At 39.7% G+C, this 18,113-nt stretch overlaps 7 protein-coding genes and 2 non-coding genes across 9 annotated transcripts; 6 read left to right on the forward strand and 3 right to left on the reverse strand.

Annotated features, from left to right (window-relative positions):
• Window positions 1-1,253: 1,253 nt before the first annotated feature.
• Window positions 1,254-2,315, forward strand: YFH7 (Yfh7p; the record flags this gene model as incomplete). Its single annotated transcript, XM_056227684.1, has 1 exon — window positions 1,254-2,315. One exon carries the CDS (start codon window positions 1,254-1,256, stop codon window positions 2,313-2,315), a length of 1,062 nt encoding a protein of 353 aa, XP_056087481.1.
• A 177-nt stretch (window positions 2,316-2,492) lies between these two features.
• Window positions 2,493-3,164, forward strand: FAR7 (Far7p; the record flags this gene model as incomplete). The annotated part of the gene is made up of 1 exon (XM_056227685.1): window positions 2,493-3,164. One exon carries the CDS (start codon window positions 2,493-2,495, stop codon window positions 3,162-3,164), a length of 672 nt encoding a protein of 223 aa, XP_056087482.1.
• A 1,213-nt stretch (window positions 3,165-4,377) lies between these two features.
• On the forward strand, window positions 4,378-4,448 carry Skdi_6.trna4G. The gene has a single exon. It is a non-coding gene; the product is annotated as a tRNA-Gly (tRNA).
• Window positions 4,449-4,707: 259 nt separating this feature from the next.
• On the forward strand, window positions 4,708-8,382 carry AIP5 (Aip5p; the record flags this gene model as incomplete). Its single annotated transcript, XM_056227686.1, has 1 exon — window positions 4,708-8,382. The coding sequence occupies one exon, from the start codon at window positions 4,708-4,710 to the stop codon at window positions 8,380-8,382; it is 3,675 nt and encodes a 1,224-aa protein (XP_056087483.1).
• A 683-nt stretch (window positions 8,383-9,065) lies between these two features.
• GSY1 (glycogen (starch) synthase GSY1) lies at window positions 9,066-11,189 on the forward strand (the record flags this gene model as incomplete). The annotated part of the gene is made up of 1 exon (XM_056227687.1): window positions 9,066-11,189. One exon carries the CDS (start codon window positions 9,066-9,068, stop codon window positions 11,187-11,189), a length of 2,124 nt encoding a protein of 707 aa, XP_056087484.1.
• A 403-nt stretch (window positions 11,190-11,592) lies between these two features.
• Window positions 11,593-12,933, forward strand: CMK1 (calmodulin-dependent protein kinase CMK1; the record flags this gene model as incomplete). Its single annotated transcript, XM_056227688.1, has 1 exon — window positions 11,593-12,933. The coding sequence occupies one exon, from the start codon at window positions 11,593-11,595 to the stop codon at window positions 12,931-12,933; it is 1,341 nt and encodes a 446-aa protein (XP_056087485.1).
• A 266-nt stretch (window positions 12,934-13,199) lies between these two features.
• Window positions 13,200-15,602, reverse strand: IOC3 (Ioc3p; the record flags this gene model as incomplete). The annotated part of the gene is made up of 1 exon (XM_056227689.1): window positions 13,200-15,602. The coding sequence occupies one exon, from the start codon at window positions 15,600-15,602 to the stop codon at window positions 13,200-13,202; it is 2,403 nt and encodes an 800-aa protein (XP_056087486.1).
• Window positions 15,603-16,200: 598 nt separating this feature from the next.
• SKDI06G0790 (SUR7/PalI family protein) lies at window positions 16,201-17,607 on the reverse strand (the record flags this gene model as incomplete). The annotated part of the gene is made up of 1 exon (XM_056227690.1): window positions 16,201-17,607. The coding sequence occupies one exon, from the start codon at window positions 17,605-17,607 to the stop codon at window positions 16,201-16,203; it is 1,407 nt and encodes a 468-aa protein (XP_056087487.1).
• Window positions 17,608-17,996: 389 nt separating this feature from the next.
• On the reverse strand, window positions 17,997-18,085 carry Skdi_6.trna5Y. Its single transcript is given in 2 exon segments — window positions 17,997-18,032; window positions 18,047-18,085. It is a non-coding gene; the product is annotated as a tRNA-Tyr (tRNA).
• Window positions 18,086-18,113: the final 28 nt, after the last annotated feature.

The following is an 18,113-nucleotide window of genomic DNA, read 5'->3' on the forward strand; positions in this document are numbered from 1 at the left end:
TAACCTTACCAAAAATGGAATCCCAACAATTGCCACAAGATTTTACTGGTCGGTACCGATAATAAATGGTACATAATTAAGAATAAAAGCAAATATTTCCTATACAGTATTGGGGAGGTTTTTAATATGTCCAATACAATAATAAACTTTGGAATTGAAAATAAGTTCAATGTTGAAAGTCATATCATTTATATTTATGAATTCCTAGTTGATGTTGAATTGATGAATTTTCTACTTGGATTTCACCCACTAATCCAACAGCATACCATCATCCTTCATTCTGAAACAAATACTAAGTACATGCTATCGGCTCCTAAAATTCTTCAGAATGTAACCATGGTTACATATATAAATAATGGTAAACCTGCTTGTTCCAACAAATTTTACTCTGACACCATATCTATTGTGGATTGGAGAAGCGGCAAGCCAGCTGCTCGAACAGTAAACGTGGTTTTAAGCTGAAGATCTAATAGCAGAATATTCAGGTAAATGTGGATCTTGGTAGAGTTGTTAGGATTCCATTCTCTAATAAAGGCAATAATATTAAGTATGTAGAGAATACTAAAAGTTACTGTCGAGCTATCAATCCTTTCTCTTCAGCTAATTTCGATGCCCAGTTGGATCTTGTATTCATCCCATGATTTGTGTCATCTCCTAAACACTGCATATGATAATATTCTAACGACAATGATAGAAATCAATGGACGATAGTTTCATTCTTGACCCAGTAATATTCTTTTGGAGAAGTTGCCACCCCTACACAGTATAGTCATTGCAATGACTTTCAGACTACTTCTTAGCGAATTGTCTGAGCTTTTGTTACAGCTAATCACTAATTCAACGGATTCAGCAATGCCTGGTGTATTGTATTATTCCGTCTGCATTTAATGCACTTTTCTGCTCACTAATTACCTAAAGAGATTTCGTTTTCGTCGACGTGAATAACATTGACTGGACACACTAAGGACCTTTTTCAATCGAACTTGTAACTTTCTATAAACAGAAGAGCTACCATTGCTTCTTTTTGATGACCAAACATGCCCTAGAGTTTAGTCCAGAAGTTCGTTGCGTAGCACCAGCGGGTCTTCTTTCTTGTTCGACCAAACTATGTTTCTTTGTATTCATTGAAAGTATATATGTGGTATCTAGTTATGACTTTTCGGGCAAAATGAAGAAACGGGCTTGACTTAATGTTTTGAGTTACTAGCGCACACTATGACCCCATAAAATACCATAGCACCATTACAACTACAATGGTTGATACGCATAGATTAGCAGATAACATTCTTCAGCTATTGGATAACCGTATCGAACACAACTATAGGGTCTGTGTTGTCCTAGTCGGTTCTCCAGGCTCCGGTAAGTCTACCATTGCAGAAGACTTGTGCCATATTATAAATCAAAGATACCGCAGCTTTTTGTCGGAGCATCCAAGTATTGTCAAAATTAATAATGGGTTGGAAACTTCAGTTGATTTGGTAGGTTCTCTCAAAGCGCTCCTTCCAAATCAAGTATCTGATATGAATAAAAATCAGGGGTTATTCAAAGATTATGTTGAAGATATCAACTTTCAACCAGTTAAGTATCCAGATTTTACAACAAATAACAGAAAATGTACCACTGTGGTTGGGAGGGGTGGCACTGCAAATTCCATCAAAATTGCGGAAATCGACAATGCAGTTGATGCTGATCAGTTGACACCTGAAAGTATCGATATCGCGCAAATAGTCCCAATGGACGGATTCCATTTATCTCGGAAGTGTTTGAACTTATTCAATGATTCTAAAACAGCCCATGAAAGAAGAGGTTCACCGTCCACTTTTGACAGTAATAATTTCCTGCAACTATGTAAAATTCTCGCCAAAACGTCTCTTTGCAAGTCTCCTTCATATGATAAATCTTGCTTGACGTCAAGTGTTTTTGAAAAATTATCCAAAACTTTCAGTCGAGCGATTCCCGATATTTTTATCCCAGGGTTCAACCATGCCTTGAGAGACCCAACTCCGGACCAATATTGTATCTCCAGATATACAAGAATTGTTATCTTCGAAGGGCTATATTTGCTTTACGACCAAGAAAACTGGAAGCAAATATACCGGACCTTAGCGGATACAGGAGCTCTTCTCGTTTATAAGATTGACATAGATTACGGGGTTACGGAAGAAAGGATAGCCAGAAGGCATCTGCAATCAGGCTTGGTGTCAACTCTTTCGGAGGGCCGGGAGAAATTTCGCAGTAACGATATGTTGAATGGCAAGGATATAGATAAGCATCTAATCAACTTTGATAACATTGTTCATATCCGAAATGATTAGAAATGGAAGTATAATTATGTATGTATTTCTATAAAAATAATCATAATTGATGTACACCATGATCAAAGCGCGAGAATAAAGCGCGTACGCATTCTATAAACACTGTCCCTCTCTATCATGTCATACAAAAGAAGTCACATCTGATTTCGCAGAAAGCTTGAGCCGCTAAATTCAACTATGAGTGACCAAATTAACGCTTTATCAGTCCAGCAGCAGCAGCAGCAGCAGCAGCAGCAGCAGCAGCAACAAGTTTACATGTCCCCTCAAGCAGAAAACTTGAATCACATGTACTCGCTAGTCAACAAACTAGTGAGACAGTTGAGGGAAAATCAGGCAGAAAAGGCAAAGATACTAAAGAATGTGGATGTGTTATCTGATAATCTAAACAAGTATGAAAAGTCAGAACAACCTAATGATACAACGAATAATATTGCATTATTCAATAGATTTCTAGAACAAAGAGGAGGGAGCGCTATTACTGAAGAAGAACAACTAAGCGATGACCTTAAAGAAAATAGGAAGGATGAAGTCATGATAGAAGTGTTGAGGAGCCAAAATTCGAAGCTCCGGGAAACTCTAGAGGCATCAAAACAGACAGCCTTTGAATCCATTGATTTACTATACTATTCCGAAGATTCATTAAACTATGTTGTAGCACAGTTAAGGGAAAATGTCTTGGTGTATCACGAAGAGACGATCAAGTCGATAAGGCAGAAATTTCAAATGGAAACAATTCCCTTGGAGGACGAAGAATTCAAGATGTACTTAGAAAATGTCAATGATATACAAAAATTAACAGACATTTCCCACACCTACAGGCTACTGCTGCGGTTACATGCACTTAAATGAACCTCTGTCGTAGTGACGACTTGAAAGAATGTTTATTGTATTTTCGGGGCTGCAATATCTAATTTCACTCAACAGAGCTTTGTATTCTTTATAAGATAAGTTCACGGCGTCGAGGAAGTAGAAAAGACAGAAGGTTAAGCACGAAGATAAGTTATTAGGGTGCATAGCGTTCTTTTCCTGTAGTTATGTGCACAAAGTAATTTAAACTATTGAGTCTTCTTGGTAAAAAAGATGTCAAAAAAATCAGCCCTTTATAAATTCATTGAACACGTAAAGTCAACAAAGAAAGCCCTCGCATCATTATTTATAGGACTGCACTTGAGTCAACATATTTTTTGATAGCATCGCTGTTCTTTCAAAATGGCTAATCCAATAACTTAACATAAATTATTATCGTCCCTTTCAAGAGAGCATGCAATCTTTTTGTGAACATTCAAGCATACGTGTAAAGGAAGCTTACTATGACACTTTAATAACAACATTAACGATCTCAACCTGTTGTATAAGCGGTTGATGAAAAATAGTTAATTCCTTTTCAGCAATGTTCGTACGCGGTCGGGGGTGTTTCAAGCTATCGAATAATTCCTTTTGTGGGTGATGATAAGGCCACTGCTTCCAAAAGTATCCGCTTCAGAAATAAGAATAAGATTATGCAAAAGTGTCGATTCCCTTTCGTGGATTCCTTAATCCATGAGGAGAACTTCTGGTGTTTTATATATACATAATATTATTAACTTTACCAAAAATGGAATCCCAACAAATGTCACAATATTTTACTGGCCAATAATCTCCTTTCCTTCTCATGAGTGAAACAAACTAGCATCTTGAGAGTAGCTGTGTCTGACACACAAATGATGACTCAAGGTGGCAATGCCGTGCTCTGTCGTAAACGAGGTTAAGCCCATCACTATGAAAACTGATCGTAAATTACATACAGAACCTCTGGATAATTAAGAGTATTATTTAAGAATAAAAGCAGAACTCTTTCTTAAACTTTATAAGAGAGGTATATGGAACACACGCCGATTGGACATGTTAAGTATGTTCGACATAAAAATAATCTAGGGAATTTACTATAAATTCAATTTGACAACGCATATCATTTATGTATAAATTCGAAGTTGATATCCAATTAATGGTGGCTACTAGGTAGAGCATCATGTAGATTACAGATGAGGATGTTGCTCTTAGGCAAGAACTCACAAGAAATAAAGCGCAAGTGGTTTAGTGGTAAAATCCAACGTTGCCATCGTTGGGCCCCCGGTTCGATTCCGGGCTTGCGCATTTTCTTTTTCCTTTTCATATTGTTTTTTTTTTTGACTCAATCCTGACGCATCCGCGATCATTACAGGCAAGATGAAAAGATTTATCAACTTTCCGGATGCAAGACTGTGGTACATTCACCCTTAAATAGTTTTCGATAACTTTCATCGATACGCAGCTCGATCTACTCAGCGATACTTCTATTTCCTTGAAGTTTTTATAGAGTACTGCACTAAAGAGATAGTTCACCGAATTCGGATTATTCTGAGATTAGGAAAGTATGATAGAATCTTTAACTGTAGAGGATCAGGAATTCAACGCACAACTTCCAAAAAAAAAAGATGATGGAAACTCTCATACAATGCTTCCAACGGATTCACCTTTAACGGATATGAACGAGCTGACCAAAAATAATGACCAACTTACAGAAAATGAACTAGATGAAGTGATAAGTGCTACTGAAAATTTCGCAATGGAGCTATCGTCTCAAAGAAAATCTTTGAAATCAAAAACTAAAAAGAAGAAGTATCAGGGACGAAAGAAAACAAATAAAACAATTGCGGAGCCCTGCAATTCTGATGATGAAACCATAGAAATTATGCCACAGGACATAAGCTCCCATGATTTGAAACAAGAGGATAATGTGATAAAAGTAAATATAGATACAGTAAACGAACGTACAGAAGGTTCGAACGATGTTCCAACAAATGTAAACATTGTCGTCAAGGAAACTTCTGCGGGAGATACGGCGGAGAATGCCGAATACGCATCATCGGCCAACGGATCAGCAAGGGCTGGGATGGATAATAGTCCAACTGAAAAAAGTAAAAGAGGTAAGAAGAGGAAAAACATGAGTAAAAAGGCTCGCAATACTTTAAATCCTACTAGTACTGCAGATTTTTCGAAACAAACAACACTAGATTCCATATTGGTAGGTATTGAAGAATACCTGCAAGATGATGACCCAAAGGACGAAGATATCAAGGTAAATGTCGTCAGAACAGAAGCTATCGGGAATGAACACAACTTAAAAAATGGGATCAATGAGGTAAGTCCCAAAACTTTATCAAAAGAACGATTCGATGAGCAAGGAAAAGATGTTGACGCTCCGAATGGATCGATTCAGAAGATATTCAATGCCGATGTGGCCAACAAAGGCTGCGTTGATAAAGGATTTTCGGAAGGCAAAAACCAAATGAATGAGACGGAGGATACTATAACTTCAGCAGGTCATGAGACTTCAACCTTTGATGAAAACGACTTAGAGTCAGTAGGATATCAACAGGAACCTCATGATCTGGATGAAGGTCAAGAAAACGCGCAAGCTTTCAAAGCAGATTCTCTATTGCAGAGAGAAACTAACACTGCTAAAAATGGTAGCTTAGCTGAAAATGAGTTTCGGTCTAATGTGAGTGGATCTGAACTTTCAAAATCTAGAGGGGGAGAACAAGCTGAAATCGGCGAGAATGAAGCAAGAGTTCTAGTTCTCGTAAAAGAAGAAGAAGAAGAAGAAGAAGAAGAAGAACAGAATATTTTGGAACAGGAGGCCAAAAAAAACAAAAAATCAATGACTGCTAATCATGATGATAACAAAAGCTCTACTATCACTATCGACAGTGTTAATGGCAATATTACCGTCACACCCGAAAGCAAGCAAAAAGTTAATCTTGGCGAAACTGCGGATCAAATAAGGTGTATTGGCAATGATGAGGAAAATTTGCAGAACAATACTACTGAGTTATCTTTAGAAGCTGGAGGAAAAGAAAAAGAAAATAAAAGCGAGCAACGAACAGCCGTAAGGGACAAGGAAACATTTGGGATCGAAGAAGGATCAAGACCAAAAGAGGAACTACTTTTGGAAGGTGATAGAAATGAATCGGAAGCAGAAGAAAATTTTATCGTTATTGAACTAAAAGGTAATGCGAAGTCTGCGATGAATTCTGGAAGAAATTCCTCCATTGAGGATGAAACTAGAACAGCTTCCCAAGAGAACAAGCCAAAGGAGAACATCAATCTCGAAACATCTACAGAAGACGCGAAGAGAGAAAGCGTCAGGATTGCTGAAACTACTGAAACCACAAAAGATGACGTTGAGATTGCTAAAGAAACTCAAAAAGGTGAAGAAGTCGAGCCAGTTGATGCCACTGAAGATTTCAAAAATGATAGAATAACCGGGAGCGCTGGAATCATTGAGAAAGACATAAAAACCAAACATGACGGAATCGCTCAGGTTGTTAACGAAGATACGAAATCTGAGGACAGTTCAGCGGCAAAAAAAAAAGTTGAGACTACTGAGGGAGGTATGAAATCCGAAGATTTCCATGCTACTGAGTCTCCCAAAGAAGTTATGAAACCAGAAGATAGTGAATTGGAAAAATCTGACGACCTTGAAGTCATCAGAGGTGACAACGAGATTTTCAAAGAGGATACAAAAACAAAAGATTTTGAAACGACCGATTTTCAGGAACAAAAATTAAAAGCAGAGTTTTCAAGGACCAATCAAAGTCACGAAGAGGATACTCAATTGCAAGACGTCGGAGTCGCAACAGAAGGAGTTGAAACCGTAAAAGAAGATGTAAAAGGAGCAAACTCTGCTGAGACTTCCAAAGGAGATACAAAATGTAAAGATCCTGAAATTGTACAGGAAGAGGATAAGATTTTCAACAGAGATGTTGAGATAAAGAATGCTAATGCTTCCGAGGCTGTGGGTGAGATTTTGAAAGTAGAAAACGTTGAAACTGCCGAAAAAGACATAAAATCTAGAGATGACGAAACAGCAAACTCCGAGGATCTTAAGCTAGATTCAGAAGCCGAAGATTTCAAAGCTGTTGAGAAGACCAAGGAAACTTCAAAGTATGAAGGTATTGAAACCGCAAAAGAGGGCGATATTATCGCCAAAGAAGATACAAGAGATGATGGTATAGAGGATGCTGAGGTCCTGATAAAAGATACCACCGCAGAAGATATGAAGGCTGGTGGAGCTTCCGAGGAAAATACAAAAGTAGGAGACCCCAAGCTTCCTGAGGTTCTGAAGAACAATGGAAAACCTATGGAACTCGAAATTCCACAGGGAGGCGTAAAAGGCCTCAAAATAGATGTGAGTGTCGAAGATGTCAGACCTGCTGCCACTTCCAAAGATGAGGAAGACCAAGACGTTGAAAGCGCGAGGGTTTCAGAAGAACATGAGAATGCAGAGGAGTTGCCGGAATTAGGGAAAGAGGGCGAAGAAATTTCAAAAGAAGGCAGTAAGACACTCGGAACGGAGAAAGAAAAGAAAGAAAATGTCATTTCAGGCCTTGCAATGAGTTCAAAAATTACTGAAGGTCAGGGAGAAGGAGAAAGCGGGACGGCACAAGTTGAAGAAGGCATAAACCAGTTAGACTTGGATGAAACAGTCCCCGCCCACACTAGAGGTCCAGGCGATGAATCCGGAGCTGAAGAGGCAAAGGAACTTTCCAAGGCACCAACGATCGACGACATTTTCAAAGATATCCTGGAAGAAACCGACGAGTTTCTGGAGCAATTGAAAATCGTTGATGACTCGGAGATAAACGCCTTGCTCCAATCACTAGATGAAAAGGAAACCGCAACTCAAGCGGCCAAGCAACCCACGCCAGAGCAATACAAAGCGCCTGCCGTAATCAAAACCAGCGAGATCCGCAAACTGAACGAACAAGAGCCCGTATACATATACACATCACTGGCCGGGGGCGGGTTCCATATGATTGCAAGAACAAACCGTCTGAGCACGATCTTGACCGCCAACAGGATCCCGTTTACCTACAGAGATCTTGGTACGGACGATGAGGCAAGAAAGGTTTGGAAGACGTTCAGCAAGGGTAGGTGCCTTCCAGGTGTGGTGAGAGGACGCAATGACCTAATAGGAAACTGGGAGGACATCGAAGAGGCTAACGAAGACTACAGGCTGCAGGAGCTTATTTACGATACTATTTAAAAACACGTACACATTCTACATCAGCAACATATTATCTTGACAGCACACGGGTTTTCAGATCCCCTCCACACTGTATCGCTCCTAATGTGAAGCAGGAGAAACTTTGTCAAATGTTACTTGATTGATCCTTGTGCCAGGAGCAAAGCTCACCCAAAGAGGCTACCTAGAAAATCCGCAAACGGAAACTTTCAGGGGCATATTCTCCAAATCGGGCGCGTAAAGGCAAAAACAACCTGCGTGGCTACTCAGGGACCGTTTCCTTGCACAGAACGCCTCGCAGAACTTTAAGACGACCGGTTCCTGGACCCCCACATTTGGCAGGTAACAAATGCCCCTTGAATGAATATTTGAAAGGATTCAAAGCTATTGTTAACTGCTGGTCAATCAAATGAAGACGGCCAAGAGGCTGAATGGCTATAGCTGCGTGTGGAGACGGCCCCAACAGCGACAACAACTGTTACTGTGCGAGCGTCTCACGCTGGTGTATATAAGCTTGAGCTTCCTTCTTTTCTTTCTCCCCACAATACTTCTCGCTGCTTTTCGCCTTTTTCATGTATATATATATATACATGAAAACATATACATATTTATTATTAAACTCAAACTATATCACGAAACACAGGCTGGAAAACCTGTGAGAAAGAGAACCGAAAATAATTTTAGAAAAAGCACCACGGAGAAGTATGACTCGTGACTTACAAAACCATCTCCTATTCGAAGTAGCAACAGAGGTAGCCAACAGGGTTGGTGGTATATACTCTGTCTTGAAGTCCAAGGCTCCAGTTACCGTCGCCCAATACGGAGACAACTACACATTGATTGGGCCCTTGAACAAGGCCACATATGAAGGTGAGGTTGAAAAGCTCAATTGGGAAGATGAGAACGTTTTCCCTGAGGACCTGTTACCAATCCAAAGGACTTTAATGTCCATGCGCGAAAAGGGTGTGAATTTCGTTTACGGCAATTGGTTGGTGGAGGGAGCACCACGTGTAATTCTGTTTGAATTGGATTCTGTAAGACACTTTTTGGACGAATGGAAGGCAGATCTATGGTCTCTAGTGGGGATCCCGTCCCCGGAGCATGATCACGAGACAAACGATGCTATATTGTTGGGTTATGTTGTTGTATGGTTCTTGGGAGAAGTATCAAAGCTGGACAGTAACCATGCTATCATTGGCCATTTTCATGAATGGTTGGCCGGTGTAGCCCTTCCATTGTGTAGAAAGAAGAGAATTGATGTTGTGACGATTTTCACTACGCACGCTACTTTATTGGGCAGATACCTGTGTGCCGCAGGTGATGTGGATTTTTATAATAATTTACAATATTTCGACGTGGATCAAGAAGCAGGTAAAAGAGGTATTTATCATAGGTACTGCATCGAGCGTGCTGCTGCTCATACTTCAGACGTTTTCACCACCGTGTCGCAGATCACTGCTTTGGAAGCAGAGCATTTATTGAAGAGAAAACCTGACGGTATCTTGCCCAACGGGTTAAACGTCATCAAGTTCCAAGCCGTTCATGAGTTCCAAAATTTGCATGCATTGAAAAAGGACAAAATCAACGATTTTGTTAGAGGCCATTTCCATGGTTGTTTTGATTTCGATCTCGACAACACCGTTTATTTCTTTATCGCTGGTAGATATGAATATAAAAATAAGGGGGCTGACATGTTCATTGAGTCATTGGCTCGTCTCAATTACAGATTGAAAGTTTCCGGGTCCAAGAAAACCGTGGTAGCATTTTTGATTATGCCCGCCAAGACTAATTCATTCACAGTGGAAGCTTTAAAGAGTCAGGCCATTGTGAAATCCTTGGAAAACACCGTTAATGATGTTACTGCGTCCATTGGCAGAAGAATCTTCGAGCATACGATGAGATATCCTCACAATGGTTTAGAGTCCGAACTACCCACTAACTTGGATGAACTATTGAAAAGTTCTGAAAAAGTCTTGTTGAAAAAAAGGGTCTTAGCATTAAGAAGACCCTATGGTGAACTGCCCCCAGTGGTCACACATAACATGTGCGATGATGGAAACGATCCAATTCTAAATCAAATCAGACACGTCAGATTATTCAATGATTCAAGTGACCGTGTCAAAGTAATTTTCCATCCGGAATTTTTGAACGCCAATAACCCCATTATTGGGCTGGATTATGACGAGTTTGTCCGTGGTTGCCATTTGGGTGTTTTCCCATCCTACTATGAACCATGGGGCTACACACCAGCAGAATGCACCGTCATGGGTGTCCCATCGATCACAACAAACGTTTCCGGGTTTGGTGCCTACATGGAGGACCTGATTGAAACTGATCAAGCTAAGGACTATGGTATTTATATTGTAGACCGTCGTTTCAAGAGCCCTGATGAATCTGTGGAGCAACTGGCTGACTATATGGAGGAATTTGTCAACAAGACCAGAAGACAAAGAATCAACCAAAGAAACAGGACCGAAAGATTATCTGATTTATTAGACTGGAAGAGAATGGGGCTAGAGTATGTCAAGGCCAGACAATTGGGTCTTCGTAGGGCTTACCCAGACCAATTTAAAGAATTGGTAGGTGAAACCATTAGTGATGCCAATATGAATACTCTTGCCGGTGGTAAGAAATTCAAAATTGCCAGACCCCTAAGTGTGCCTGGATCCCCCAAGATTAGATCTAGCAGTACCGTTTACATGACTCCAGGCGACTTAGGTACCCTTCAAGATGCCAATAATGCTGACGATTACTTTAACTTAAGCATGAATGGAGGAATCGCCGAAGATGACGACGATGACACGTCCGCATACTACGAGGATAACTGAAACCAATCCCAATTTTAAGTTTAAGTATTATCCCCCCCTGTTAGCTGGGCATCACACTTGAACTCATTTTCTTAGCATTGTATGATCTATCATCTTTGTAGAATTACATAGAATCCACAACAATAAAAAAAAACTCGTAACAATTCGTCTCTTTATAGTATATTTAATAATAATATATATGACAGATCTTCTATGTGGGTCTGCTCGCTTAAGAACGAAAGGCTGAACGAAAAAAAAAAGAAAGTACCCCCCCGCGTTGGAATTATGCAGCCTGCTCTCACCTAAGGGATAAAGCGAGAATAAGCCACACGAGTTGGAACACCTGATATAAATCGCTTCACTTTCCAAAACACATCCAATTCCAGAGTACAACCATACTGATAAGACAAACAAATCTATTGCTATGGATAAAGAAATATCAGAAAACAAGGATCCTTCGAAGCAATCCGCCAAGGACCCTGAAAGTAAAGTTGCACACGTTCAGCCTGCTTCCTATGTTAACAAAAAAAATTACGTTTTTGGGAAGACATTAGGTGCTGGTACATTTGGCGTGGTAAGACAAGCTAGAAATACTGAAACAGGAGAGGATGTTGCCGTCAAAATTCTGATTAAAAAAGCTCTAAAGGGTAACAAGATCCAGTTGGAGGCTTTATACGACGAACTAGATATTTTACAGAGATTACACCATCCAAACATAGTGGCCTTTAAGGATTGGTTCGAATCAAAGGATAAGTTCTACATTATTACTCAATTGGCTAAAGGTGGTGAACTCTTTGATAGAATATTGAAAAAGGGTAAATTCACTGAGGTGGATGCAGTGAGAATTTTGGTTGAGATTCTGAGCGCTGTCAAATACATGCACTCCCAAAATATTGTTCATAGAGATTTGAAACCAGAAAATCTGCTGTACGTAGATAAGAGTGACGAATCCCCATTGGTAGTCGCCGATTTCGGTATCGCCAAGAGATTGAAAAGCGACGAAGAGCTTATATATAAACCAGCGGGCTCGCTGGGTTACGTTGCTCCGGAAGTGCTTACTCAAGATGGTCATGGTAAGCCTTGTGATATCTGGTCGATAGGCGTCATCACGTATACTTTGCTTTGTGGTTATTCCGCATTTAAAGCTGAGAGGGTCCAGGATTTCCTAGATGAATGCACGACTGGTGAGCATCCAGTGAGGTTCCACAGGCCTTATTGGGATTCAGTTTCTGGTAAAGCCAAACAATTCATTTTGAAAGCTCTTAACCTGGATCCTGCCGAAAGACCAACTGCCGCACAACTTTTGGACGATCCATGGATTATTTGTACCGAATTGAAAACGCATAATTTATTGCCTGGATTGAAGGAGGGATTAGATGCTCGTCAAAGATTCCGTAATTCGGTCGAAAGGGTGAGATTGAACATGAAGCTTCAGAAATTAAGAGATTTGTATCTTGAACAAACAGAGAGTGATTCAGATTTTGACGAAGGTACGCCATCGAATGGTTCCACTCCTCCATTGAAATCAATGGATACGGATCAATCATCAAAGAAGCTATCAGAGGAAAAACAATCTAAACTTAAGTCTGAGTTAACCAGCAAGGCTTTTGCGCAGTTAGTCAATACAGTAATTGCAGAAAAGGAGAAATTTTTGAATATCAACAGAATTTGTAGTTCCGACAGCGATATCGCTGGGAATAATAAAACCACTCCAGATGAATTGGACGCAGCACAAAATGGAAAGGATGCGAAAACGGAAAACTGATGGCGGTATTTTTTATTTCTGCACACTAAACCACGCTGCAGGATAAATCTTTAATGACTTTAATAATATTTTTATATATGTACTTGGAAAATATGCAAGATTTGGCTTCAACAGTTTGCACTTTCTTTTCCTCCTCTTTTTCCCCAATTTTCTATGGTCAAGTTGATAAGATAAACGTATCTATTTATATACTAGTAATTTTGATCCTTACAACTGTGCAAGTGGAGGCGGTAAAAAGTTTTCGCGTTTCTTTGATCGCTGGTTGCCTAAGTACGTTGTCTTTTAGCCCCAGCCTTGTTAGGAAAAGAATGATTTTCGTCATCATCATCATCGTCATCATCATCATAATCTTCAACTTCCTCGTCCTCGTCCTCTTCCTCATCCTCTTCATCGACATACTCTTCACTATCATATTCTGTATTATAGTTCACAGTTTGTCGCTGTATTCTTCTCAACTGTCTCTTGCCTGGTTTCATGCCGGCAAATTGCACTTTCATTTGTTCCAGTTCACGAAGAATGAAGTAATAATTAGACAAAAATTCCTTTAGTATCTGTAACTTTTTTCTCGCCGTATTATATTTCGCATCTTTTGGTAGTGGATTCGTATTTATGGAGGGATTGGAATCAGTGGCAACGGTAGCTTTCTGATCCATCGTTTGTGCCTCATTTTGTGGGGCTTCTTTCTCTCCAGAACTTTCATCCTTTTTTTCATCTTGAGGTTTAGCGATTTTATAGTCTAAAAAGTCTAAGAAATCTAGTAGTGCTGCTGAATCGTGACATAGTTCATACCAATACACTTTCCCTAACGTATTTTTGCCCTGTGCAACATTATGCGCCAATGATGGTGTATCGTGGTAAAATAATTTGAATTGAGAACTCATCGATTGTCCATCATTGTCAAATAACGTGAACGCATTGTATTCATTGTTTTTGAATTTAGATAGCAATGCTTGTAAGCTCCTTAGATCAGTGAAAGTACTCATTTCCAGTGATTCACCATAACTGTGTAACCTTGGCATATAGAAATCACCTATGTGGGGAACTCTACCGATGAAGAATTCTTGTAATCGTAATTTATAAAGCCTTTCAGCAAATGGATTGGCTAACGGTTGGTCAGGTAGTTCTCCTTCAAACAATGGTACCCATTTATCATACAGGGAAAACATAAGCTCATCCTTCTCAGATTTCGAGGCATTTTTCAAATCTGTTTTGATTTCTTTTAGGATTTCTAACTTCCTCGATAGATCCGGTTTTTTGCCTTCTTTTAGTTGTTTAATGAAATGTTTCTTTTTGCTTCTGATTTCATACCTTGATTGGACCAATGTGCATAGTTTTCTGAACTGATTCATGGTATTATCTATTCCTTCCATTGCATATCTGGGAACTTGTTGAGTTTGGATACCAAAAACGGGATCCTTTCTACCATGCGTTAATTTGTATATTTCATTATGAACAGCTGAGGAGTGAGAAGCACACCAATCAGTCAGGGCTCTTAACATAATAACACGGTCCATCGGTTTGAGCGCCAAAATTCCATTCTTATCCATTTCTCGATTTTGCAAGGGATCTGATTCTAACGAAAGTGGTTCATTTGTATTCCAGGTATATATATTTGGTGTTAAGATTTCTGGATGGCTGGGATCCACCACAGGAGCTTGCTCATCCTGCTCAAAAAGGGCAGTTCTCGGTTTGGAGATATCTTCATCACTGGGAAGCTGCTGACGCCATTCGCGTGGGTACCCCCATTCGCGAGCCACCAGCCTTAATCGATAAAGAGAATTAGAAAACACTTTCTTGGAGGTCGATTTTAGGTTTTCCCAGGTAGTCAGTGGGCCCTTCTTTTTCGCACTTTTACTATCGTAATTTTCAGTAAATGTCAAATCTAAGAAGGTCAGAAACAGCAAGTTCATTTTATCTTGGCAATGGACGATATCCTTGATGGCCATAAAATCAGGATACAGAAGCACGGATGTGTCATCAGGACCCTTTGTGATACCCGATGCGTTCCCCTTGGGATCACCAGGATATAAATCTAAACCGATCTCAAAATCTTGGAACGATAAATTTTGTAAATCAAGATGGAAAAACGAACTAAATTTGTTTATGAATGCCATCAACTTGATAATGTCACCAGCATATGGGACAGGTTTCAAATGTGGATTTTTCAGCCTAGAAATGACACTGTATTGGTTCTTAAAATCGGATGTAAGCAATGGTATTGCTGAAGTCCAATTGCTAGGAGTCAAAGCGGGTTCTACTTGTTCATGGGCAGGTTTTGGTTTCGGCATCACTTTTTTATCATTTGCCTTTGGTGTGGGCTTACCATCCTTAGCAATCGTGGAGGCCCTCTTTTTCTCTGTTTTACCATCCAATTTAGCCTTTTGTGCTGAAGATGGCCTCTTTTTAGAAGCTACAGGCCTCTTCTTCTTCGGTTTATTCGCCCTTTCCTTTAATTCTTCCTCATATTCATCATAAATACTTGATCTTGGCTTAGGAACACGCCTTGACCTCCTTAAATTATCGGATGATTGCAAAATATTGATATTCGCATTGGTTTGCGAGGAAGTATCCACTAGTACGCGATCATGATCATGGCCAGCAAACTCTGTGGAAGAGTTACCTTGGGCTTCCTGCTGCGAGCTTTGGATAGAATTGTGTTGAGAATCCATAAAAAGTAAAGAATTGCAAGTGTCGCTGGAAGTTTTAGCTAAATGATAGCTTTAATGACCAAGATCATGGACGAAAATACCACCATCTAGGGAAGCTGCGTCCATTAATTAGTGTAGTTCACGTAATTTCAATGAAATTGTTAAAGTTTCAGCAAATCGTGAAGCACGATATTTCACTTTCATGATCCCGAAAGGCAATATTAGAACACTTTCCACATATAAGAAAACCGGATGATAGTAGAGCTTCTGCATCAGTTCATTAATTGTACCATTGAAGAACGATATATACCCGAGAGAAAGTTTCATCTTTCGATGGTATTAAGTGCTATATAAAGAGTACATCACATTTTCTTCGTCCGTTTTGCAAAGTGAAGTACGAAAAGGCGCTCAATAAAGAGTTTTCGGTATTGATCCATCTTATTACTTTTTATATAATCGCAATCAAATTTAAAAGATGTTGTTCATGTGGAATATACGCAGTATCACCAAGCAAGATCGGAAAACGCCTATTACTCTTTTCATTAAATTGCGGCGCGAACAAGAAAACGCGTACAAGGAACATGCATTGAATCACTCACTATCTACTTCTGTTATTTCGCTAGTAGAAAGAATAAGCTGGCTGTGGATTGGCTTTTATGGGAAAAATCCGTTGTTTATAAGCAGGTCTGTATTTTTTGGGCAACATATGCTGCAGGCCGTACTCCTGTGAAAATGCCTGGTTGGAGTGTTCGTCGATGCCAGGAATAGGATGTGAGTCGCAGTCATTACCATAGTACCCCATCGATCTCTGTTGCAAATTCCACGTGAAAGAAGGATCTTGGGGGACACCCTCTTGATTATGGTAATTACTTGGGTCGTGCAATTGACGTTGTGGAGGAGCTAGGGCATAGCAATTGTTTTGCGAATATGCCTTGAAGTCATTAACAGCTTGAGCAGCTTGAACGCCAAATAACCAAGGCGGATCGTAGCTGCGCTGTGAGTGACTGGAGATTCCCTCATAAAACAGAATGTTTTCCATTTTTTTTTCTGCAGGCACTTCCACTTCTCCTTGCCTTGCAGGAAAGCTAGCCATGTCAATCCTATCCAAAGACAATTCTTCCTGCTTCCCCGTATCCATTTTGACAAACATTTCTGCATTGTTCAATTTGGGAATAAAAAAATTAACCAAAGGCCTCCGTTTCAATGAGAAATAGTTCTCAGATGATGGCTCATCCTGATTTGAATTTTTTGCTTTATCTTGGTTAGGGTCTAAGGTCTTCTGTAAGCCATCAGAAATATTTGTGTTAGCATAAATAGACTGAGTAGAAGAAGAAATAGCAGTACTCTTGATAGCTTCCGGGGACTTATCATCAAGGACGCTTGATGTTTGACTCGCTCCATATAGTTTGAGGATGCTCTCTACATTTTCAATACCTTCTTCCATGTCAACAGTTTCTGTTTGGTTGCGTACGCTCCACCAACCAAAAACTGACAAAACGCACACTATCAATGATAAGAAAGAACAAGGAAGAGTTAACCAGCCGCACCAGGTTGTATAGGGGTGAAATCGAGCTAAAATGAGGACACAGACAAGTAAAGTCGATAGAAATGTCATCATCTGTAAAATAGCGTTTGAAGTGGTAAGCGAGATGTAAGTTCCTCCAGGCTGGTAGAGAAAGAAAAAAATCAAAAGAAATAAGAAACAAATAAAGGTCAAACTTGTAGCTATCGGTATAGAAATCAAAAGCTTCCCTATGATATGCCTTGCCCCAGGATTCAACCACCAATTTTCAAAGGAAAAGCCCGGCTGCGTTACTTTCGAAGGATTATACATTAAATGCACTGGAGAGCAGGAAACAACTTCTGCGGATTGACAGTAACCAAAAGCACCGTAGAACACTCCACCGATTTGAGCGAGCCCCCAGGTCTTGATTACTGGCGAGGTCAGGCAGCACAGTAGAAGCCCAAGGAAGGATAATAATTGCAGAAGCGAGGCAAACAACAATACTGGTTTAAAACTAAACATTACGTAGTAAATACGATTCTCGAAAAAAAAAATTTGAAAAATTAGCAAAAAAAACCAGCAATATATCCTTACTTTCTCGTAATTAATTATCACCGGACAACAATAGATTGCAGAATATATGTATTCAGTACAAATTCCAATGATCAACTATACAATATTAACTATGTATATTCATATTTTTCTTTTTCTAATTTCCTGATTATATTCTGGCACAAAAAAAAAAAAGAAAAGGGAACCGTGACAGAATCGTTACCAATGTTGAACAAGAGGGGAATATTAACTTAAATAATTCTGCAGGCATTGAGCAAGTTCAAAAATTGTGCACGGTTAACTATTTAGCGGGGCGTCAAGAACAAGAACCTGTGTTTTGCCAAATGTCAAAAAAAATATCTCCCGGGGGCGAGTCGAACGCCCGATCTCAAGATGTCGTGGTAATAAATTACAGTCTTGCGCCTTAGACCAACTTGGCTACCGAGAGTCGTTTTTACTGACATTGTTGAAGCTAT

The sequence above is a fragment of the Saccharomyces kudriavzevii genome, assembly GCF_947243775.1.
Source record: "Saccharomyces kudriavzevii IFO 1802 strain IFO1802 genome assembly, chromosome: 6".
Classification (NCBI taxonomy): domain Eukaryota; kingdom Fungi; phylum Ascomycota; class Saccharomycetes; order Saccharomycetales; family Saccharomycetaceae; genus Saccharomyces; species Saccharomyces kudriavzevii.